At 39.1% G+C, this 26,157-nt stretch overlaps 1 protein-coding gene across 3 annotated transcripts in view; it reads left to right on the forward strand.

Moving 5' to 3' along the window:
• MEIKIN (meiotic kinetochore factor) overlaps positions 1-22,655 on the forward strand; it is a 138,359-nt gene extending 115,704 nt beyond the window's left edge. The window contains exons 13-15 of one of the 3 annotated variants that reach the window (XR_009495214.1): positions 12,262-12,382; positions 12,808-13,010; positions 22,259-22,655. Coding sequence is in view for 1 of the 3 variants with exons in the window: in XM_024995043.2 (XP_024850811.1) it covers positions 12,262-12,382; positions 22,259-22,290 (153 nt within the window). In the remaining 2 variants the exon portion in view is untranslated. Of the gene's footprint in view, positions 1-4,338; positions 4,467-4,627; positions 11,468-12,261; positions 12,383-12,807; positions 13,011-22,258 lie in introns of those variants that run through there. The other 2 variants (XR_009495215.1, XM_024995043.2) reach the window with 2 other exon arrangements.
• Positions 22,656-26,157: the final 3,502 nt, after the last annotated feature.

The following is a 26,157-nucleotide window of genomic DNA, read 5'->3' on the forward strand; positions in this document are numbered from 1 at the left end:
TGATACTGAGTTATATGAGCTGTTTATATATTTTGGATATTAACTCCTTGTTGGCCATATCATTTGAGAAAACTTTCTCCCATTCTATAGGTTGTCTTTTTCATTTTGTTTATGGTTTCCTTTACTATGTGGAAGCTTTTTAATTAGGTCCTGTTAAATTTCTTTTTGCTTCTACTTCTGCCTTAGGAGACAGATTAAAAAAATATTGCTACTATTTATGTGAAAAAGTGTTCTACCTTTGTTTTCTTCTAAGGAGTTTTATACTTTCTGGTCTTAGATTTAGATCTTTAATCCACTTTGAGTTTATTTTGTAAATGATGTTAGAAAATGTTCTAATCTCATTCTTTGACATGTAGCTTTCCATTTTCCCTCAGAACCACTAGTTGAAGAGATTGTCTTTTTTCCACTGTGTGTTCTTGTGTCCTTTGTCATAGATTAATTGATCATTGGTGTGTAGGTTTATTTCTGGGCTTTTTATTCTGTTCCATTGACCTACGTGTGTGTTTTTGTGCCAGTACTCTGCCATTTGATTGCCATAGCTGTGTAGTATAGTCTGAAGTCTGGAAGGGTTATACCTCCGTGTTTGTTCTTTTATCTCAAGATTATTTTGGCAACTTGGGATCTTTTGTGGTTCCATATGATTTTTACAATTACTTGTTCTAGCTATGTGAAAAATATTGTTAATTTTGATAGGAATTGCATTAAATCTGTAGATTGCTTTGGGTAATATGGCCATTAAAAAATATTAATTCTTTCAAACCAAGAGCATGGGGAATCTTCCCATTTCTTTGTATAATCTTCAGTTTCTTTCAACAGTGTTTTATAGTTTTTAGAGTATAGATCTTTTACCTCCTTGGTTAATTTTGTTCCTATGCATTTTATTCTCTTTGATGCAGTTTTAAACAGGATTTTTTTCTTTCCATTATTTCATTGTTTTTGTATAGAAATAAAAATCAGTTCTATAAAAAACAGATGTCTGTGTTTTAATCTCATATAATGCAACTTTCAAAGAAGGCAATGGCACCCCACTCCAGTACTCTTGCCTGGAAAATCCCATGGATGGAGGAGCCTGGTGGGCTGCAGTCCATGGGGTCACGAAGAGTCGGACACGACTTGAGCGACTTCACTTTCACTTTTCACTTTCATACATTGGAGAAGGAAATGGCAACCCACTCCAGGGTTCTTGCCTGGAGAATCCCAGGGACGAGGGAGCCTGGTGGGCTGCCATCTATGGGGTCTCACAGAGTCGGACACAACTGAAGCTACTTAGCAGTAGTAGCAGCAATGCAACTTTACTAAATTCATTTATTATTGCTAATAATGTTTGAGTGGGGGCTTTAGTATTTTCTGTATGAAGTATCAAGTTGGACATGGAAACCCACTCCAGTATCCTTGCCTGGAGAAGCCCCATGAATAGAAGATCTGGGAGGGCTACAGTCCATAGGGTTGCAAAGATATCATATTACCTCTTCTCTTCCAATTTGGATACCATTTATTTGTTTTTCTTACATTATTACTGTAGCTAGGCTTTCCATTACTGTTAAATGGAATTGGTGTGAGTGGGCATCTTTGTCTTGTTTTTCACTTTAGAGGAAAGACTTTCAGTATTTTACCATTGAATATGATATTAAGTGGGCTTGTTGTAAATGACTTTTATTAAGTTGAGAGTTTTTGATGAGAGTTTTTATCACGAATGGATGTTGATTTTTGCCAAATGTTTTTTCTGCATCAGTTTAGATGATGACATGATTTTTATCCTTACTTTGGTTACTGTGCTGTATCATACTGATTAATTCATGAATGATGAACTGTCTTTGTGACCCTAGACTAAAATCCACATCCTAGACTAAATTGATCATGGTATATGATTCTTTTTATATATTGTTGGATTTGGTTTGCTAAAATTTTGTTGAGGATTTTTGCTTCTGTATTCGTCAAGGATACTGGTCTGTAATTTTCTTTTTTTGAAATGTTTGTCTAGTTTTGGTGTCAGGGCAATGGGGGCCTTATAATAGAATGAACTTGGGAGTATTCATTCCTCTTCAATTGTTTTGAATAGTTTGAGAAGGATAACTATTAGTTCTTTGTATGTTTGGTAAAGTTCCCTTGTAGAGCTGTCTGGTCCTAGATTTTTGTTTGATGGGAGTTTTTTAAATAAAAGGTTCTATTTAACTTCTAATGATTTGGTTTGTTTAAATTATTTGTTTCTTTTTGGTTCAGTCTTGGCAGGTTGTTTGCTTCTGTAAATTTGTCAATTTCTTCCAGGTTGTCCAATTTGTGGGCATATTAACTGTTCATTCAGTTCAGTTCAGTTCAGTTGTTCAGTCGTGTCCGACTCTTTGCAACCTTATGGGCACAGCGTACCAGGCTTCCCTGTCCATCACCAACTCCTGGAGCTTACTCAAACTCATGTCCATTGAGTTGGTGATGTCATCAAACCACCTCATCCTCTGTTGTCTCCTTCTCCTCCCACCTTCAATATTTCCCAGCATCAGGTGGCCAAAGTATTGGAGTTTCAGCTTCAGCATCAATCCTTCCAATGAATGTTCAGGACTGATTTCTTTTAGGATGGACTGGTTTGATCTCCTTGCAGTCCAAGGGACTCTCAAGAGTCTTTTCCAACATCACAGTTGAAAAGCATCAATTCTTTGGCACTCAGCTCTCTTATAGTCTAACTCTCACATCCATACATGACTACTGGAAAAACCATAGCTTTGATTAGATGGACCTTTGTTGGCAAAGTAATGTCTCTGCTTTTTAATATGCTGTCTAGGTTGGTCATAACTTTTCTTCCAAGGAGCAAGCGTCTTTTAATTTCAAGGGTGTAGTCACAATCTGCAGTGATTTTGGAGCCCCCAAAAATAAAGTCTGTTGCTATTTCCATTGCTTCTCCTGTTCATAGTATTATGGGTTTTTTTTTTCTTTTTATGTCTCTGTGGTGTTAGTTATTATTTTTACTCTTTCATTATTTATTTTGAGGCAGAGGCCTCTTTTCTTCTTGATGAACTCAGCTAAAAAGTTTATCAGTTTTATCTTTTTTAAAAAACAGCTCTTGGTTTTATTGATCTTTTTATCTCTATTTTTACTTATTTCATCTCATCTTTATTATTTACTTCCTTCAGCTGTTTTTGGGCTTTGCCTTTTCTTCTTTTTTAAATCTTTTTTTTTTCTTTTACATTTCAAAATCTTCAAATAAAGAGTAAAATTTTTTAAAAAAATATTTATTTATCTATTTATGGTTGTGTTGGGTCTTCATTGCTGAACGTGGGTTTTCTGTACTTGCAGTGAGTGGGGGCTAGTCTCTAGTTGCGGTTTTGTAGACTTCTCATTGCAAGGGCTTCTCTTGTTGTGGAGCACCAGCTCTAGGATAAGTGGGCTTCAGTAGTTGTGGCACACATGCTTAGCTGCCCTGCAGTATGTGGAATCTTCCCTGACCAGGGATTAAACTGTATCCCCTGCACTGGCAGGAGGATTCTTTACCATTTGACCACCAAGGAAGTCCTTAAAAGAATTAATTCTTTTAAGTGGAAGATTAGACTGTTTATTTGAGATTTTTCTTATTTCTTGAGGAAGGCCTCTATTGCTATAAATTTCCCTCATACAGATGTTTTTTTGTTGTTGTTGTTGCATCTAATTGGTTTTGGGAAATTCTGTTTCCATTTCATTTGTCTTGAAATTTTTTTTTTGGTCTTCTCTTTGATTTCATGATTGACTCACTGGTTTAGTAACATGTTGTTTAGTCTCCACTCATTTGTTCTTTCCCCAGTTTTATTTCTATAGTTGATTTCTATTTATATACCATTGTGATTGGGAAAAAAAATGCATGATATAATTTCTGTCCCTTTAAATTTTTTGAGGCTTCTTTTGAGGCCCAGTACGTGATTTATCCTGGAGCACTTACTATATGCACTTAAAAAGAATGTGTATTCTGCTGTTTTGGGATTTAATATCCTATAAATGTCTATTAAGTATACCTAGTCCATTAGGCCATTTAAGACCATTGTTTCTTTATTGATTTTCTGTAAGGATGATCTGTCCATTGATGTCAATGGGATGTTAAAAGTCCTCTTCTATTAATATTACTGTATTACTGCCAATTTTTCCCTTTATGCCCGTTAGTTATGTCTGCTTTATATACTTAGGTGCTCCTGTATGGGTTTGTATATGTTAATAAGTATAATATTGTCTTCTTGTATTGTTTCCTTTATCATTATACATGATAATTAATCTTTTTTTTGGTATAGCATTTGTTTTAAAATCTTTCATCTGATATGAGTATTACTACCCCCACATTCTTGCTGTTTGCATGAAATATTTTTTCTCTCCCCTCACTTTCAGTCTGTGTGTCTTTAACACTGAAGTGAGCCTCAGGTAGGCAGCATATTGAAGAGACTTTATTATTCCAGTCATCCACCCTGTGTCTTTTGGTTGGCACATTTATCTCATTGACGCATGAAGTAATTATTGTAAGTATGTACTTATTACCATTTTACTACTTTTTTCCAGTTGTTTCTGTAGTTGCTTTCTGTTCATTTTTTTCTTCTTTTTGTTTCTACCATTATATTTGGATGATTTTCTTTAGTGGTGTATTTGGTACATTTCTTTTTGGTTTCTCCGTCTGTTGTAGGTTTTTGATCTGTGGTTATCCCTGGAGAAGGAAATGGAACCCACTTCAGTATTCTTGCCTGGACAATCCCATGGACAGAAGAACCTTGAGGGCTACAGTCCATGGGGTCGCAGAGAGTCACACATGACTGAGCAACTAGCACTTTACCATAGAAATAATATTGACCTATAATTATATCTACTTGTTTTAAATTTGTATTCATTTAAGTTCAAACACATTCTGAAAGATCTAATTTTTTTTTACTCTTCTCCCCAACACTGTGTTTTTGATGTCATATTTTGCATCTTCACGTTTATCTTTTTGCTGATAATTGTAGTTGTAGTTTCTTTTACCATTATTTTTTGTCTTTTAATCTGCACACTGGCTTAATTAAGTAATCTTCAATGCTTACTATATATCTGTCTTTCCTACTGGAATTTTCTCTTTCCTCTAGATTCTTACTTTTTCATTTAGAGATCTTTCAACATTTCTTTTAGGGTAGGTTTAATATTGATAAATTCTTACTCCTTTTCCTTGTCTGAGAAGATCTTTTTCTCTCTTTCTGTTGTAAATGATAATCTGCTGAGTAGAGGATCCTCGGTTGCAGGTTTTTTCCTTTTAAGACTTTAAAATATAATGCTGCTGTCCTCTGACCTGCAAAGTTTCTGCAAAGAAATCAGGGGATAGCTGAATAGGAATTTGCTTGTGTGTGACTCTCTGTTTTTCTCTTGCTGTATTTGAAATTCTTTAACTTTTGCCATTTTAGGTATGACATGTCCTGGTAAGGGTATGATTGAGTTCATCTGGGGAAACCCAGTGGCTCTGCTGTCGTCAGAAGTCTAGACTGCTTCTGGGGTACTGCTTGAGTAAGCACCAGCAGTCGCTGCCACTGCCCCGCCTGGGCTCTACCCTAAAAGTAGAGGCTCAGTCACCTTTGCATCCCAAGGTGGAGTCTTTTCCCCTGTGCTGGCTGCCACACATCCAGTGCCACTCTGTGACATGGAGTGAGCTGGACCAGGGTGTTCACCTGACTCAATTGGAGAGTACTGTGAGGCAGTTGTTGGAAACCCAGCAGTTGCTGGGGCAGACCTTTGTCTTTCCTGCCTGGCATCAAGCCAGTACCCACACACTCCTCATGAGTGAAGTCCAGGTTTCTCCAACCTTACTATCTCTTCCAGTGGTTCTCCAACCAGTCCAAATGACTACATTCTCCCAAGAAGATTCTGGTACTGTTCCATATCAGAAGGATGGAAAAGGAATACTGGGCAGGAAAATTGTAGATGTCTACCTCAGAGTATAAATTTTACATTAGAATAGGCTTCTGTATAAACTTTATTTAAAATATGAGGTGCCCTTCATACATATGTATCTCTGCTTCTGAATTCTAAGAGATAAGATATGTTATGTTTGAAAGAAATGGCATTTCTTTAGAGATGGTCTGCTTGATGGCATATTGTCAAAATTAACTGACAATTACTATTAAATTACCAGTGGCGTTTTCCACAGCACTTTTGGTACTTACTTTTTTGTTGTTATAATGAAATTATAGGAAGATGTGAAGTGTATTTTGTCATCATTTCTGCTTAAAACCATTCTGAGCTGGATCTTAAAGAATGACTCTGACACTGAAACCTTGACCCTGATCATTTAACCCACTATTTTGTTGCTCTTATTTGATGAGAATCCTGTGGATCTAACTGATGATCTCATCCTCCTAAGATCTCTATCTATTTCTACTACAACAGGTGTAGCCCAGGTTGTGTATCAGTTTAGGACCTCTCTGCCCCCTTTAGTGATTCTGGTTTTGTGTCAGAATTTCATGTTCAGCATTCCCTTCTTCCTGTTAGCCCCTTACTGAGCCAGTCACTATGTCCAGGGGCATAGAATACATTGATTGTTTAGACTGGGTCTTGTGACCATGTTGATGCTTAGAAGTGTTATCAGTGGTGCTGGGAGAACTGGAAAACTACATGTAAAAGAATTAAATTTGAATATTCTCTAACACCATGCACAAAATAAACTAAAAATGATTTAAAGACCAAAATGTAAGATCAGATACTATAAAATTCCTAGAGTAAAAACATAGGTGGAATACTCTTTTGACATAAGTTGTATTTATGTCTTTTTGGATCCTCTCCTAGAGTAATGGAGATAAGAACAAAAATAATAAATGGGATCTAATTAAACTTAAAAGCTTTTGCACAGCAAGGGATACTATAAACAAAAGAAGAGATAACCCCAAAAATGAGAGACAGTATTTGCAAATAATGCAAGCGACAAGGGATTAATCTCCAAAATATAAAAACAGCTCACACAGCTCAATATCAAAAAACCAAACAACCCAATCAAAAAATGGGCAGAAAACCTAAACAGACTTTTCTGGAAGGAAGATATACAGGTGACTAAAAAGCACATGAAAAGATGTTCCACATCACTAATTAGAGAAATGCAAATCAAAACTACAATGAAACCCTCCTACATTATTGTTGCTGCTGCTGCTAAGTTGCTTTAGTCGTGCCCGACTCTGTGTGACCCCATAGACGGCAGCCCACCAGGCTCCCCCATCCCTGGGATCCTCCAGGCAAGAACACTGGAGTGGGCTGCCATTTCCTTCTCCAATGCATGAAAGTGAAAAGTGAAAGTGAAGTTGTTCAGTCGTGTCCAACTCTTAGCGACCCCATGGACTGCAGCCTACCAGGCTCCTCCATCCATGGGATTCTCCGGGCAACAGTACTGGAGTGGGGTGCCATTGCCTTCTCCCTCTACATTGTTGATGAAAATCTAAATTGACATATCCACTATGGGGAACGGTATGGAGCTTCCTTTAAAAACTAAAAATAGAGCTCCCATGCGATCCTACAGAAAGCGAAGAATAAAGAATAAAGATAAAGAAGAACCTCTTGAGGAAAGTGAAATAGGAGAGTGAAAAAGTTGGCTTTAAGCTCAACATTCAGAAAACTAAGATCATGGCATCTGGTACGATCACTTCATGGCAAATAGATTGGGAAACAATGGAAAGAGTAACAGACTTTATTTTTTTGAGCTCCAAAATCACTGCAGATGGTGACTGCAGCCTTGAAATTAAAAGACACTTGCTCCTTGGAAGAGAAGTTACGACTAACCTAGATGGCATATTAAAAAGCAGAGACATTACTTTGCTAACAAAGGTCTGTCTAGTCAAAGCGATGGTTTTTCCAGGAGTCATGTATGGCTGTGAGAGTTGAACTATAAAGAAAGCTGAGCACTAAAGAATTGATGATTTTGAACTGTGGTGTTGGAGAAAACTCTTGAGAATCTCTTGGAGTGTTTGGAGACCAAACCAGTACATCCTAAAAGAAATCAATCCTGAATATTCATTGGAAGGACTGATGCTGAAGCTGAAACTCCAATACTTAGGTCACCTGATATGAAGAACTGACTCATTTGATAAGACCCTGATGCTGGGAAGGATTGAAGGCAGGAGGAGAAGGGGATGAAAGAGGATGAGATGGTTGGATAGCATCACCGACTCAATGGACATGAGTTTGAGTAAGCTCAGAGAGTTGGCGATGGACAGGGAAACCTGGCATGCTGAAGTCCCTGGGGTCACAAAGAGTCAGACATGACTGAGTGAGTGAACTGAACGAATGATCCTACAATTCCACCCCTGGGCATATACCTAGAGCAAGCTATAATTTGAAAAGCTATGTGCATCCCAGTGTTCATTGCAGCACTATTTACAATAGCCAGATGTGAAGCAACTTGAATGTCCAACTTATGGTTGCCCAGGGGAAGATGAATGAAGACGTGGTATATTTATACAATGGAATATACTTGGCCATTAAAAAGAATGAAATAGGCAGAAGACCTAAATAGACATTTCTCTGAAGAAGACACACAGATGGCCGACAGGCACATGAAAAGATATTCAACATCACTAATTATTAGAGAAATGCAAATGCAAAGACTACAGTGAGGTATCACCTCACACCAGCCAGAATTGATATCATCAAAAAGTCCACAAACAATAAATCTTGGAAAGGGTGTGGAGAGAAGGGAACCCTCCCTCACTGAACCCTCCCAACTGAGTGCATGTTCAGTTGCTTCCATTGTATCCCACTTTATACAACCCTAAGGATTGTAGCCCTCCAGGCTTCTCTATCCATAGGATTCTCCAGGCAAGTATACTGGAGTGGGTTGTCATGCCCTCCTCCAGGGATCTAACCCATGTCTCTTGTGTCTTCTGCGTTGGTAGACATGTTCTTTACCACTAGTACCAGATGGGAAGCCACCCCTCAATGTTCTTGGGAATGTAAATTGGTGCAGCCACTGTGGAGAACAGTATGGAGACTCCTTAAAATACTAAAAATAGAGCTACCATATGACCCTGCAGTTCTACTCCTGGGCGTATATCTGGAGAAAAACATGATCTGAAAGGATACATGCACCCCAGTGTTCATTGCAGTACTGTTTACAATAGCCAATACATGGAAGCAACCTAAATATCCATCAACAGAGGAATGGATAAAGAAGACGTGATACATATATACAATGGAATATTAGTCAGCCATTAAAAAGAATGAAATAATACCATTTGCAGCTACATGGATGGACCTAGAGATTGTCATACTGAGTGAAGTAAGTTCAGACAGAGAAGGAGAAATATCATATGACATCCCTTATGCTGCTGCTGCTGCTAAGTCACATCAGTCGTGTCCAACTCTGTGCAACCCTGTAGATGGCACCCTACCAGGCTCCTCTGTCCCTGGGATTCCCCAGGCAAGAACACTGGAGTGGGTTGCCATTTCCTTCTCCAGTGCATGAAAGTGAAAAGTGAAAGTGAAGTTGTTCAGTTGTGTCCAACTCTTAGCGACCCCATGGACTGCAGCCTACCAGGCTCCTCCATCCATGGGATTTCCCAGCCAAGAGTACTGGAGTGGGGTGCCATTGCCTTCTCTGGACATCCCTTATATGTGGAATCTAAAAAGAAATGATACACATAAACTTATTTAAAAAAGAGAGACTCACAGACTCAGAGAAGGAATTTATGGTTGCCCAGGGGAAGAATGGGGGAAGGGATAATTAGGGAGTTTGGGATGAACATGTATACACTGCTACATTTAAAATGGATAACCAGCAAGGACCTACTGTATAGGGCATAGGACTCTGCTCAGTGTTATGTGCAGCCTGGATGGGAGGGGAGTTTGGGGGAGAATGGATACATATATGTGTAAGGCTGAGTCCCTTTACTGTTCACCTGAAACTATCACAATATTGTTAATTGGCTGTATGCCAATAGAAAATTAAAAAATTAAAACAAACAATGAAATAATGCCATTTGCAGTAACATTAAAGGACCTAGAGATTATCATACGAAGTGAAATAAGCCAGACAGAGAAAGACAAACATCATATGATGTCACTTACATGTGGAATCTAAAGAAGTGATACAAATGAACTTATTTACAAAACAGAAAGAGACTCACAGATGTAGAAAAGACAAATGTATAGTTACCAGTGGTTAAAGGGGGTGAGAGGAGGGACAAATTAGGAAGTTGGGGTTAATATATACACAGTACTACATATATAAAATCAGATCAGATCAGATCAGTCGCTCAGTCGTGTCCGACTCTTTGTGACCCCATGAATTGCAGCACACCAGGCCTCCCTATCCATCACCAACTCCCGGAGTTCACTCAGACTCATGTCCATTGAGTCAGCGATGCCATCCAGCCATCTCATCCTCTGTCGTCCCCTTCTCCTCTTGCCCCCAATCCCTCCCAGCATCAGAGTCTTTTCCAATGAGTCAACTCTTCGCATGAGGTGGCCAAAGTACTGGAGTTTCAGCTTTAGCATCATTCCTTCCAAAGAAATCCCAGAGCTGATCTCCTTCAGAATGGACTGGTTGGATCTCCTTGCAGTCCAAGGGACTCTCAAGAGTCTTCTCCAACACCACAGTTCAAAAGCATCAATTCTTTGGCGCTCAGCCTTCTTCATAGTCCAACTCTCACATCCATACATGACCACAGGAAAAACCATAGCCTTGACTAGGACGAACCTTTGTTGGCAATGTCTCTGCTTTTGAATATGCTATCTAGGTTGGTCATAACTTTCCTTCCAAGGAGTAAGCGTCTTTTAAGTTCACGGCTGCAGTCACCATCTGTAGTGATTTTGGAGCCCAGAAAAATAAAGTCTGACACTGTTTCCACCATTTCCCCATCTATTTCCCATGAAGTGATGGGACTGGATGCCATGATCTTCGTTTTCTGAATGTTGAGCTTTAAACCAACTTTTTCACTCTCCTCTTTCACTTTCATTAAGAGGCTTTTTAGTTCCTCTTCACTTTCTGCCATAAGGGTGGTGTCATCTGCATATCTGAGGTTATTGATATTTCTCCCGGCAATCTTGATTCCAGCTTGTGCTTCTTCCAGTCCAGCATTTCTCATGATGTACTCTGCATATAAGTTAAATAAACAGGGTGACAATATACAGCCTTGACGAACTCCTTTTCCTATTTGGAACCAGTCTATTGTTCCATGTCCAGTTCTAACTGTTGCTTCCTGACCTGCATACAGGTTTCTCAAGAGGCAGATCAGGTGGTCTGGTATTCCCATCTCTTTCAGAATTTTCCACAGTTTATTGTGATCCACATGGTCAAAGGCTTTGGCATAGTCAGTAAAGCAGAAATAGATGTTTTTCTGGAACTCTCTTGCTTTTTCCATGATCCAGCGGATGTTGGCACTTTGATCTACATATATAAAATAGACAACTAATAAGGACCCACTGTAGAGCACAGAGAAGTTTATTCAATATTTTGTAGTAACCTATAAGGGAAAAGAATTGAAAAGGATTCTATACTATCTATCTATCTATCTATCTATATATATATATATATTTCTTTTCAGATTCTTTTCTGTACTGTGTACTTTTCTGTGCTGAATCACTGTACTGTATACCTAAAACTAACATGTTATTGTAAATAACTATACTTCAACTTTTAAAAAGTTATAAAAGTAACCACTAGAAAGACTAAACATTATTGCTGTGGGGGGAGAGATGTAAAGTGGTATATAAGGCTTATTTAATTTAATCCATCAATTATAGAATAAATAAATATCTTCATAAAATTTCTGAAAAATTAACTGAGTTAGGAAATCAAGGAATCTATTGTTTGAATCAGACTTAAATTTATTTTATTTTATTTTTTAACTTTACAGTATTGTATTGGTTTTGCCATATATAAAAATGAATCCACCACAGGTATACATGTGTTCCCCATCCTGAACCCTCCTCCCTCCTCCCTCCCCATACCATCCCTCTGGGTCATGTTTTAATTCAGTAAATCCTATAAACTTTCTCTTCAACTTTGGAGTGCTTGAATCTCAACTCTACCATTACTTTTCTCTATGTTTTTTAAATAAGTTAATCCAGCCTCTCTGAACTTAAGTTTCCTTGTTTTATAAATGGGAATAATATAATCTGTTTTGCTGGTTCTTGTGAATATTAAATAAGCAAATGTTTTAAAAACCAATTATATAGTGTCTGGAGTGAAGTGAGCACTTCCTAAATGCTTTATATTGCAAATGTCTATGAAATATATCAATATTGAGACTATTTGCCTTTGAAACAAAACAATCTATAGGTTTATTACCTGAAAAATTATGTAATTTTTTTCAGGTACCTTCAAATGCATCAGAAATATGTTATATTATTAAAGCATCACCAGGAACTAGACAAGTGGAAAGTAAAGGAATTATTGTAAAGAAGAAATATTCTCTTCCTAAAGATATACCTCAAGGTACTATAGTATGAATGTAGAACTTACTCTTTGAAAGATACAAAAGATTTTTTCATTGTAAATTCCTTATGTACCCAGGAATTAGTTATAAATTGTATTCTGAGAGTTCTTCCATGAAGTGGAAACGGTAAAATTATAAAAAAGCTTGGTCAGTTTTCAGAACCTGAGTAAAATGGGTTTTTTGAAAGTCTATTACTGTCATCTCTTAAAAAATTATGTTATGCCATTAATTTAAAGTGTATTTATCTAGTATCCTTCCTTTTATAATTATCTAAAATTAGTGATTTTGGGTTTCATAGATAGATATTTCATTTTTAAATATATGGAGATATTTTTGCATTCACTTAGCATTAGTTGAGCACTTGCTCTGGGAAAGGCACCTCATTATATCTTCTTTATTTCTCACTATTACTTTATGATAACAGGATGTATACTTTTTAAAAAAATATTAAGAATCTGAGGCTTAAAGTAGTATGAAATTTGTCCAAGATCACACTGCTACCAAGTAATGGAGAGGAATTCAATCTTTCAAGGCTTCTATGCTCCAAATTTAGATTTTTCTGTACTTCCCTCACTGCATATCAGACAGAATGTCTAATTACTCAATGAAGCTGGGAACCTTTGAAAGGTAAGCAAGCAGTAAAGAAACTGAAACTTAATAGGTTATGTATAACGTGATCCTTGCCCCCGTTTCCTCCACAGAACATGCCCAGAGCACTCCTGAAGTCCACAGAGATCTTTTTCATTAAGTTCCTTGACTACTTAATTTAGTGATGTTCATTTGACACTTAATAATATACTACTGGGCTTCCCTGGCGACTCAGATGGTGAAGAATCTGCCTGCAGTGCAGGAGACCTAGGTTCAATTCCTGGGTTGGGAAGATCCCCCAGTGAAGGGAATGGCTACCCATTCCAGTATTCTTCCCTGGAGAATTCCATAGACTGAGGAGCCTGGCAGTCTACCTGACATAATTCATAATGCTAACTTTTTATATTCTTTGGGTTATGAAGTTTTAAATGACAGAAATCACGTAATAGACCTCTTTCTATCTCAGTCTCTGATAACTTTAGCATAGTGGTAGGGAATAGTAGATGCTGTATCAATCAGGGTTCTACCAAAGAAACAGAATAAATGGTATATGTAGAGAGAGACATATATGTATAGGTATATAAAGAGATTTATTTTAGAGAATTGACTTATGCAATTGGAAGGTCTGATTGCAACCTGTAGGGCAGGCTAAAAACTCTTGGGCAGGAGCCAATGATACAGTAAATCCTCAGGAGGAATTTTTCTTCAGAGAAACTTCAGTTTTTTTCTTAAGGTCTTTCAGTTGATTGTATGAGGCCTACCCACATTATCAAGGATAATCTCCTTTACTTAAAGTTATTTATTACATATGTTAACCATAATACGTTCATAGAAGCACCAAAGTATTTAATTTAATTAGGTAATGTTACCTTAGCCAAGTTGATGCATACAACTTACCATCATAGTCCACTCCATGTCAACTATGCATTCATACACATCTCCTTAAACCATATTTAATGTCTAAATAAAGACAATAACAAACTAATACTTCTGCCTAACATACTACAGCTACTCTACATAAAACTGAAAATGTGATCACTCCTTCCCCAGAAGAGGATAAAGTCCTTCGGTGATATTTGTTTTTCTTCTTGATATCCTGTAGCTTAGATACTATGATATAAAGTTAAGTGTTATTAATAAAACTTATGTTACATGATATAGGCATGAAAGAGGGAAGAAAACAAAAATATTTGCTTAACTAGTCACGTGGTTATCAGATCAGATCAGATCAGTCGCTCAGTCATGTCCGACTCTTTGCGACCCCATGAATCGCAGCACGCCAGGCCCCCCTGTCCCTCACCAACCCCCGGAGTTCACTCAGACTCACGTCCATCGAGTCAGTGATGCCATCCAGCCATCTCATCCTCTGTCGTCCCCTTCTCCTCCTGCCCCGAATCCCTCCCAGCATCAGAGTCTTTTCCAATGAGTCAACTCTTCGCATGAGGTGGCCAAAGTACCGGAGTTTCAGCTTCAGCATCGTTCCTTCCAAAGAAATCCCAGGGCTGATCTCTCAGGTACTTATAACTACTTTCCTCCACTACTTATTTCATACTACCTCTACCATCAGCAACCACCTCAACTGGTTGTGGTTCTTTTACTGGTCAGGTGACACAACCCTCATTTCTGAAGGGCCTGTGCCATCAGTAGTCCCACTTAGTTTGGGTTATTATAGTTTTCCATTGACCTTAATGGTGGGGCATGGTAGTACTAAGAGATGCTCTTAGTACTGCCAGGCTCCTCTGTCTATGGGATTCTCCAGGCAAGAATACTGGAGTGGGTTGCCATTTCCTTTTCTAGGGGAACTTCCCAACCCAGGAATTGAACCCAGGTCTCTCCCACATTGCAGGCAGATGCTTTATCCTGTATTCCAGATATCCTCTTCCTTACCTCCATCATGGCACAGTAGTCTGATTTCCCCTTGGCAGTCAGGATCAATCACCCCAGCCAGCACAAAGAAGTTTCTTCTTTGCCTGTTGACTCAGAGGTGTGAGAAGCCCTAAGTGGCTAGGTGGCTATCTTAATTTCCAGTTCAATAGAATCATTGTTGTGACTCCTGGTAACAGCATTTCTTCCTTTTGAACTAAGGTATCTAGACCTGTAGAGCATAAAGTCATGGCCACAGGAGGCAAAAATTCTCCTAGTGGGTCACAAGGGGTAATATTGAATGGTCTCACTTCCATTTCTACCACTTGATTCCTGGGCCTGTGAATCATGGTTATGGAGAAACAGTACCACCATATATTGGATGCTGAGTCAGAACATACAGAACCTTAGGCAGAACCTTGCCCCAGTTCTGCAGGTTGATGCTATAATGAATCTTCTAAAGGCCTTTCCACCATTTTGTCAAGCCAGCTGCTTCAGAGTGGTGGGGAACATGATAAGACCAGTAAATTCCAAGAGTTTGGGCCTATTGCCAAACTATTTTTTCTGTTAAGTGAGTAGTGTGATCAGAAACAATGTTTTGGGATAACATGATGGTTTATAAGGCCTTCTGTAAATCCTTGGTTGGTGAGTTTTGGCAGAAGCATCATGTACAGGGAAGGCAAATCCATATCCAGAATAACTGTCTATTCCAGTAAGAATAAAATGTTTCCCCATTCATGATGAAGTGGACCAATGTACTCAACCCACCAGGTAGCTCGCTGACCACTCCAGGGAAAGTAAAAGTCGCTCAGCTGTGTCTGCTCTTTGTGACCCCATGGACTATACAGTCCATGGAATTCTCCAGGCCAGAATACTGGAGTGAGTAGCCTTTCTCTAGGGGATCTTCACTAGGTGTTGGTCTTTGCTGCTGACAGATTGGGTACTCAGCAGTGGCTGTAGCCAGGCCGACATTGGTGAGTGGAAATCTGTTTTGCTGAGACCATGCACAATCTCTATCCCTGTCACCATGGCCACTTTGTTCATTGGCTTACTGGGTGATGACAGGGGTGGCTGGGGAAAGAAGCTAACTGGTATCCACATAACAGGTAATCTTATCCACTTGATTATGAAAATTGTCCTGTTTAGGTAACATTTGGTGAGTGTTCATGTGGGATACTGATATCATCATGTTTTTTTGCCCATTCAGAGACTTCTAGTTTCATACCTCTTCTCATATTTTCTTGTCATCATTTTCAAATCATGTATCTTCCAAGTACCTGACTACCTAGCCAAATTATTGGTCACAGCCAATGAAAGTAAAAGTGTTGGTCACTCAGTCATGTCCAATTCTTTGCGACCCCATGGAGTGTAGCCCCACCAGGCTCCTCTGTTCATGGGGTTCTCCAGGCAAGAATACTGGAATGGGTAGCCATTACCTTCTCCAGGGCATCTTCCCGACCTAGGGATAAAACCCAGATCTCCTGCATTGCAGGCAGCTTCTTTACCATCTGAGCCACCTCATATATAATCACACATTTGGCCATTTCTTCCAATAAAGTGAACAACTGGATTCAGTCCTTGAAGTTCTGCCCACTTGAAGGATATTCCTTCACCAGTTTCCTTCAGGGATGTCTCAGAAAGAAGCTATAGGTGCTAAGGCTGTTCACTTTCAGGTGGTGTCTGCATATCATGGAGAACCATCTGTAGATGAAGCCTGAGCTTTCTTTTCCTCAGTTACCTGTCCAGAACTCTCCGTGATACCATTAAAGCAAGCAGGGAAAGAGAAGATAAAGTATCAGGAATAGTGGACATGGCGTGTGGCTCACTTTCTCATATAACTTACTTTTGCCTTCAGGGCCTGCTTGAGCCCAGTCTCATAAACCTGTTTCTGTTTGCTAACAGTGTGCTGCTCTTCACAGCCAACCTTATGGCTTGGCGCATCAGACAACACACAATTCATGGTGGGCAGCTCAGCTCTCATTGTAACTTGGTGGTCCATGGTTAAGGGTTTGATCTCTACTAAGACTCAGTAGCAGAGCATAAGCTATTTCTCAAAAAGAGAGTGATTACCCACGGAGGATGGCAGCACTCTGTTGAAAAATCCTTAGGGCCTGTACTGTGATTATTCATCTGCAAGCCCCAAACAGCTTCTCTTTTCGCCACTGCCACTTCAAGCACCATTTGATCTGCTGGACCATTATGGCACAAGCAGTACAGTAGCCTGGACCTTTTGCAGACTCTTCTCTTTGTTCTGAGACCCCCTCAAAACCAGCAACTTTTTAGGTCACTCAGTAAGTGGGCTGGAGTTGTACACACAAATGAGGGATATGTTGACTCCAAAATCTAAAATGGCCCTCTACGTATTGTGTCTGGTTTTTGGTTGTTGGAGGGTCCAGATGCAACAATTTATCCTTTACCTTGTAAGGCAGATGTCTCATACCACTGGACCCCTAGAAGTTTCACTGAAATGGAAAGAAACCCAGAAATTCCATTTCCCTGGGCCCTAGAGACCCAGAGTCTCTATTCTGAGGAATATATCCACTGTCAGTTCAGTTCAGTTCAGTCGCTCAATTGTGTCTGACTCTCTGCGACCCCATGAATCGCAGCACGCCAGGCCTCCCTGTCCATCACCAACTCCCGGAGTTCACTCAGACTCACGTCCATCGAGTCAGGGATGCCATCCAGCCATCTCATCCTCTGTCATCCCCTTCTCCTCCTGCCCCCAATCCCTCCCAGCATTAGAGTCTTTTCCAATGAGTCAACTCTTCACATGAGGTGGCCAAAGTACTGGAGTTTCAGCTTTAGCATCATTCCTTCCAAAGAAATCCCGGGGCTGATCTCCTTCAGGATGGACTGGTTGGATCTCCTTGCAGTCCAAGGGACTCTGAAGAGTCTTCTCCAACACCACAGTTCAAAAGCATCAACTGTAGTGTGCACATATATTCCTCATAAGAAATATACTAGAATGTTCATAGCAGCACTATTGGTAACAGCTTCAAACCAGAAACTCTTTGAATATGCCCATCAACAGTAGAATAGATAAACTGTGATATAGTCACTGATTAAAGTGCTATACAGTACTGAGAATCAACAGTATACAGTTACTTGCAAGAGTATTGATGAGTCCCACACAAGAAGCCAAACACAATAGAGTACATTTAATATCACTTATATTTAGTAGTACAAAACTAGGCAAAACTAAACTATGATGGAAATCACTATGGTGGATGTCCTTGTTGGGAAGCTGGTATTAACTGGAAAGAGTTATAAGAGGGAATTCTAGGGTCCTGGTAGTGTTCCATTTCATTATCCCAATGGTAGTTACATGGATGTGTTAAGTTTCTGAAGGCCCAAGAAGCTGTATAGTACTTTTCTGTGTGTATGTAAATTGATAAAAATTGATAAATTAATATCAGTAAATTGATAAAAATAAACTCTTAACTTGATCTTTTTGGCCGGTCATAATAATTCATCAGGTAATGTCATAATTCTGGGTTTAATTATGCAACAAACCAAAACTAAATTGTGTTTAGGAGGTTCTTTCTAGTGTTAAGACCAAATTTTTTAGTTTAATTCAGAGAGTCCCACTGATGCATATTGAACCAGTTGTGCCACCTCCTGGCTTCTTTCTAGGCTCTCATCGCATACAGCAGCCTCCATATTTAAGTAATTCCCTTTCAACCTCTGGGCACTTGTCTCTGTCTTTCCTTTCGTAAAAATAGCAAAGCCCCAAGCTAACTGTGAGCATGTTATTTTAAACATGCAGCAGCCTATTTTTAGTCCTGGCATTTAACAGTTTAGCTAGTTTGGCAGTAATCTAATCAGGGACAGAGCGAAGCTCACTTTTGATGGTCTAGGACCCCTGTTCAGTATGCTGCTTGTTCATTTATAACTGGTATTATGCCGATTAAAGAAAAAATTGGTGAAAGTAAACCACGAGTCCAAAAGAGATATGGTTGACGAGATGGTGTGGGTAAGCAGAGATCTGAGAATGGTTATAGACAGACAGACAGAAGAGGCCTTATAAAACATCCAGTCCAAGGTTTCTCATTGTGTGGTCCTCTGACTACCTGTACCAGAATCACTGTAGATCTGATAAATTACAATCTCTAGAGAGATGGCGTAAGTATCTACAATTTGATGAGCTTTCTATGTGATCCCAATAAGCACTAAAATTTGAGAACCATACGATAATCTAGTTTGTTTTACTCATTTTGCATACAACAAAAACGACCTGGCTATATTGATCAGTAACTTGTCCAAGGTCACACAGGTAGTTACTGGCAGAATCAGAACTAGAACTTAGCTTTCCTGGTTCTTGCTAAGTTTGACTGTTGTTGTTTAGCAGCTAAGTTATGTCTGATTCTTTGTGACCCCATGGACTGCAGTACACCAGGCTTCCCTGTCTTTCATTATCTCCCTGAGTTTGCTCAAACTCATGTCCTTTGAGTCATTGATTCCATCCAATCATCTCATCCTCTGTCACCCCCTTCTCCTCCTGCCCTCAGTCTTTCCTAGCATCAGAGTCTTTTCCAATGCGATTGCTCTTTGCATCATGGGCCAGAGTGTTGGAGCTTCAGCTTCTGCATCAGTCCTTCCAGTGAGTATTCAGGGTTGATTTCCTTTAGGATTGACTGGTTTGATCTTTTTTGCTGTGCAAAGGACTCTCAAGAGTTCTCCAGCACCACAATTTGAAAGCATTAATTCTTCAGTGCTCAGCCTTCTTTATGGCCTAACTCTCACATCCATTCATGACTACTGGGAAAACCATAGCTTTGACTATATGGACCTTTGTTGGCAAAGTGATGTCTGTGCTTTTTAATTTGCTCTATAGTTTGTCATAGCTTTTCTTCCAAGGAGCAAGCATCTTTTAATTTCATGGCTGCAGTCACCATTTGCAGTGATTTCGGGGCCCAAGAAAATAAAATCTGTCACTGTTTTCACTTTTCCCCCATCTATTTGCCATGAATGTTGAGTTTTAAGCCAGATTTTTCACTCTCCTCTTTCACCCTCATCCAGAGGCTCTTTAGTTCCTCTTCACTGTCTACCTTTAGTGTAGTATCATCTGCATATCTGAGATTATTGATATTTGACTGGGTAGCTGTCATATAGAGAATGTAAGAGTAGATAGGGCTCTGAGTTTCTCAGCTCATCCAGACAGAGCAGTCTTGCTTCTCTTTGCTTTACACATTGGATTTCTATATTTTATTTAAACAGAGACTTAAAATTTTTTTAAAACCAATAAGAAGAACCAGCCAATCATTGCTTTATACTGTTACAGTTACAGCAATGGAGGTCTGTTATTGGTACTTTAATTCAGCCAACAAGCATGCATTAGGCATTGTATTATTAGTTAGGGATATGAATACAGCTTTTGTCCTCCAGGGCTTACGGATTCATCATGAGGTAGACTTCACAGTCTTCTAAGGTGATAAGTTAGAAGTGGAGCAAAGCATCCTAGGAGCCCAGGAGAGGATGATTTTAACTTTGAAGTGTCAGGGAAGACTTCCAAGGTAACAGTACCTTTTGGAAAATCCAACAAAACCTGTAGCTATCCTTAGATTTTGAGATTTTTATTTTCTTCAGAGAAGCTGATAAATGATATGTTAAAAATTTATATCTTAAGCTAGTATAATAACAGCTTTTACCTGGATATATATCTTAAGTGAGAGTTTGAATTTTTAGATAATAGCAGGCAGAAGGCAATGGCACCCCACTCCAGCACTCTTGCCTGGAAAATCCCATGGACAGAGGAGCCTGGTAGGCTGCAGTCCATGTGGTCGCTAAGAGTCAGACACGACTGAGTGACTTCCCTTTCACTCCTCACTTTCACGCATTGGAGAAGGAAATGGCAACCCACTCCAGTATTCTTGCCTAGAGAATCCCAGGGACGGGGGATCCTGGTGGGCTTCCGTCTATGGGGTCGCACAGAGTCGAACACGACTGAAGTGACTTAGCAGAATTGACTTAGCAGCAGCAGCAGCAGAGATGATATGCTGTAGGTGATGTCAGGGGGAAATATAGAGCATGGCCCTGGATGTATATATGAAGGCCAAGGAGGGGTGGAGGAGACTACATAGTTGGATGGGCTGGTTGCCACTTGGAAAGTTTAAGTTGTATGGAGAGGATGACTGTGGCCCAGTTTCCAAAGTGATCGACAAGTGAGCAAACTGTATCTGAGGTCAGTGAAGATAACAATAAGGAAGAGTAGAGGGTAGAATTCTTGCCTGGAGAATCCCAGGGACAGTGGAGCCTGGTGGGCTGCCATCTATGGGGTCGTACAGAGTCGGACACGACTGGAGCAACTTAGCAGTAGCAGCAGTAGAGGATAGAATAGCCAGTACTTCCCAAACTTTAGTTTACTTGTGACTTGCTTGAGGATCTTATTAAAAATGGAGATTTATGATTCTCTTGCTCTGGAATGGAGCCCAAGATTCTACATTTCTAATCAACTCCTAGATGACATTGAAGTTACTGGTCCATGGACCACTAAAGATACAGGTCTCTGGTGCTCAAACAGCTGTACATCAAACTTTTCTGGATATTTGAGTCCCTTGTTCAGAGGTTCTGTCCTATTTGGTATGGAGTATAGCCTGGATATCAGGATTTTTAAAAGCTCAAATAACTAAGGTGTAGCAGAGTTTGAAAACCATTGATATAGGCTGATTAGGCCAGGCATAAGGTGTATCATAGAATGAATGTGACAATGGAAATACATAAAGTTGACTCCACCTGTTATTATCATCTAAACATTCAAATTCTCACTAAAGATATATATCCAGATAAAAGTTATTATTCTATTAGCTTAAGATACGAATTTATAACATAACATTTATCATTTTTTCTGAAAAAGAAAATAAAAATCTCAAAATCTAAGGAGAGCTATAGGTTTTGTTTGACTTTCCAAAAGGTACAAGATATTGGGAGGAAGAAAGTCCTCAGAATCCTGTATTGGAAAGAACCTGGGTTCAGCTACAACAGGTCAGTAGGAGAATGGAAGCAGGGATAGCCTGGAAAAGGAGATTCTGACTAGCTGGTGGCTGTGGAGGACTGGGATGGGAACCACAACTGGATGGTTTCCACCAGATTACCAGGCTGGAGTTAGCAGCCTATGATGGCCACTGACAGCTGTCTTTGCTGGGCTTTCTGTTGGAATGTCAGACAGGTCTCTTTGTGCCTCCAAAGAGAAGAGAAGTATCCTCAGTATGTCCAGGAGGGAGTGAGCCAGCTTTCCCTTTTTCTTTCTTTCTTTTTTTAAGGACCTCTAGATTTGTTTCCTAAGGATTGATGGATTGAAACTAGAGTTGCTTGGACATCATGTGTTCTCTCTCCTAGGGACTGGTTATTAATAACTATTGTGATGTTATTATTAATAACATGCTTGTGATGTATATGAAATAATCTATTGTTATTTTTTTCTCCAGATATTATAATAAAAACAAGTGGAAGGATGTAGCAGGTGTGGCTGAATTTTCACTACTTTGAAGATTTGGATGTGAAGTCAAAGTCCGTGAAGCACAATATCTGCTTGAAATTATATAAAATTAAAAAATCAAAATTCTCTAATTATTTGTGCTATATCCTGATGTTGAAATTTTACTGATAGTCTTATAAATTACTTTTAATAAGCTGAGAAGGAATCATTCTTCTATCTGTTTCTTAAATATATATATATATATTTGTATTGTAAAATAACAAACAGCTTATATTAGAAGACTGTACACTAAATAGATGACTTCAGCTATTTATAAAGATGCAATACCAGGATACCAGGTAACTTCGTTTGATGGTTTTTTCCCAAGTTTATCCTTTGTATGGATTAACAGTAGTAAAATTGTTGATGCTTATATTACAAGCTATTTTTAACAGAACTTAATTGAAACCACATGAGTGAGAGACCTAATTCCAGGTCTGACCGAAAGAAACTCTATACTCAAGGTTTGCTGAAGCAGGAATTGTGTAATACTTTCAATCAATCAGATACTAAGTATTTAATATATTACCTCATCCCAAACAACCTTCTTTAGCTAGTGCTATCTATCTGTAGGACTTTTTTTGAGGGGTAATATATCTTGGAAATGACCTTCCTAAAAAGCAGCAATCCTATTGTCAGTGAACACAGTATAGTGTATAACTGGTGGTGAGGTTTTAATTCTGATGGTTTTACTAATGTTATTAGACATAAAATTAAGTGAGGCAAAATTTCAGAGCTGCTTCAGTATGAAGGAAAATTCTAAAATTGAAGAATTAACTGAGGTTACATAACCCATATAGTACTCATTTTAAAATAGGAGTCTCATGAAGATATTCTTGTAAATAATTTCACAAGGCCTTAAGCCATTAACAAAACTTACTTGTGATTTTGGTTTTATATTCTAATTTGGAGGTAAAATACAGGAAAGCTGTTAGGAAATATAGAAGAGATCATTAATGATGGAGGTTAGAACCAAATTTAGACTTGATTTCTCAATCAAGTACTCAACTAAGTCAGCAACTCTTGTGGTCGTTTTAAAAAGCAGAAATGTGATAAGCAGCGGGGGAATATGAAATTAAATAGAAGGCTTATTCCCTGCCTTCAAGGAGTTTATAATCCAAGGGATAGGGGTGAGAATGAGAACAAAGTATTTGATAGTTTCTAAACAGGTGGTAGGTTCTTGTGAGAAAAAAATGATACCTGATTCTTAGACTGGTCCTAATGGGGCTGGAGGAAATAAACATTTGATAGTTTCATATTGCTGATAATAAAAATATAAAGATAAAGACTTGGCCAGGCTGATGTGATTTAGAAAGTGAGATAACCAGCAAATGAAGGTAGGACTATGTGAATCCACTATTTTTATTAGCTGGAGCACAGGGAAAGGTGGGAGGGAGGAAAGAGTTGCAATTGAAGTTCAAGGCTTACTAGTAAAGGACATAACTTTAGTTATGATTAAGAGGAAAGAAAGTAGAATAACCCGACTTGCTATCTGCCAGACGTGATAAGTACCAGGAAGATTCCTGTTGGCAAATCCTAGAAGGTTATACTTGTAACTTTGCATTGGTGGGTAGGCGCCAGACATCTTTCAGTGAACCTCCCTGGAAGACCATCAGAAAAGGAATTCATTTCTTTCTGGGGAGAGTGTCTCCATAGTTTTCATCATATTTTCAAAGTGGTCTATGTTTTTTAAAAGGTTAACAGTGGGACTGGACCACTTTATTTTAGCATATAACTAATTACATTTCATTTCTAAGCACTTAAAATTATATTTTCAAGTTCATGAAAAGAAAAAACAAACCCTCATGTCACAAGTACCCAGAAAATTCAGTTAAAAATTCATGAAAGGCCAAGCAATCATGATGCCATTTCCATTTAAAAAATTTAAAGTTTTGTTCACCTTTCCAAGGTTTGTTCAGTTATGAATAGCTTCTTTATCTCATATTGTACACACAGCATATATGCTTATATGAAGGGTGTGATACCTAGACTTTCCAGATAGAAGTTATCTTCAGTCTCCTGCTCTACTGTAGCTTTCTAACCTTCATTTTAACATACTGGATCATCTTATATTTTAAATGCTCCCTTGATTCTATACATTCTTCTACCTATGTAATAATTCCTTACCTGTTTATATCCATGTTTCCCGAAAAGAGTCCTTTCTGCTTTTTCACTGATTCCCTTCACTGCTCAGTCCTTTCTCCTCTTCCTTCCCCTACCCTCAACACACATAAAGTCTGGTTTCACCTTGGGCCCTTCACTGACACTGGTCCCCTCAAGGCTATCAGCACTCCTTTGATGTTAATCTAAGGAGTATTTCTCAGTTCTCATCTTACCCAGCCCCTCCTAGCTAATGATGTTGTAGACTATTACTCTCCTCTTGAAATCCTACAGTAAGGAATGACTTCTCTGAAACATTACTCTCCAGGCTTTCATCTCACTTCTTACCTCATCCCATCTTTGATCTCTTTCTCTTCTATTTTTCCTTACTTTCCTTTGTCCTGTCTTTAAATTTTGTTGTTTCTTTGAGTTATAATCTAGGACTTCTTTTTTTTTCCCCCTTAATTTATCTTTATCTGTTGCTCTGCACTGGGATCTCTGGTTGTGATCTGTGAACTATTACTTGCAGCATGTGGGATCTAGTTCCCTGGCCAGGGACTGAACCCAGGCCCCCTGTATTGGGAGTGCAGAATCTTAGCCACTGAACCACCAGGGAAGTCCCATATTCTAGGGCTTCTTATATTACACTGTCTCTCTTGGTGATGTCATCTATCACTGCCATTGGTTATTATCTCTGTTCTGCTGCTGCTGCTGCTGCTAAGTTGCTTCAGTCATGTCCGACTCTGTGCGACCCCATAGACGGCAGCCCACCAGGCCCCACCGTCCCTGGGGTTCTCCAGGCAAGAACACTGGAGTGGGTTGCCATTTCCTCCTCCAATGCATGAAAGTGAAAAGTGAAAGGGAAGTCGCTCAGTCATGTCCGACTCTTAGCGACCCCATGGACTGCAGCCTACCAGGCTCCTCCATCCATGGGATTTTCCAGGCAAGAGTACTGGAGTGGGGTGCCATTGCCTTCTCCCTTATCTCTGTTCAGTTGACCCCAAATCGTTGTCAGTAACTGCCATGGATATTGGTAGTGAATATGTGTGGTGACTGGCCCTGCCTGTGTCCCCCAGAAGTTTATTGTCTTTCCTTGTGTTCCCACAGCATCTTGTACTTGCCTGCATCATACTAATCACAATGTACTGTAATTGCCTTTCAAATTCTACACTTTATCCCTTCGACTATAAGATTCTTGCATGTAGAAACTACATCTTGCTCACCACTGTATTTCTGTTCCCTTCTGACTTCACTTCACTTCACTACCTCCCTTATAATTGGATTTTGAGTTTCCGAGTCTCATGATTTAGGTGGGATTGATCCCAACTTTAGTTCTAGAGGTGGGCCTTTAATGGTTTAAATCGATTACATGGCCCACCTAACTCAGGCACAGTGATTGGTTCAGGATTAGGGGCAAGGCCTAAAATGATGTATTGGGTTAAATCTCGGTGCTTTTCCTGAGAATACTGGATACAGCCTTTTTATTATACTATTCCTCTAAGGAGAGCTGCTGGCAGCCATCTTGTGTCCACAAATGGAGGCAGTGTCTGGGAATGGAGTTCACACAGAGGAATTAGAACTGGAATAGAGAAGCTAGATTCTTGATGTTATTGTTGAGTCTTTGCATACAGCTGTGCCTGAACTGTTCTGTACTTTAGCTCCAGTTATGCTAGCTAATCAGTTTTTTTTTTTTTTTTTTTTTTGCTTAGGCCAGTTTAGTTTGGGTTTTCTATCATGTGCAACACAGAA

This window comes from Bos taurus, chromosome 7, assembly GCF_002263795.3.
Source record: "Bos taurus isolate L1 Dominette 01449 registration number 42190680 breed Hereford chromosome 7, ARS-UCD2.0, whole genome shotgun sequence".
In the NCBI taxonomy this organism is placed as follows: Eukaryota; Metazoa; Chordata; class Mammalia; order Artiodactyla; family Bovidae; genus Bos; species Bos taurus.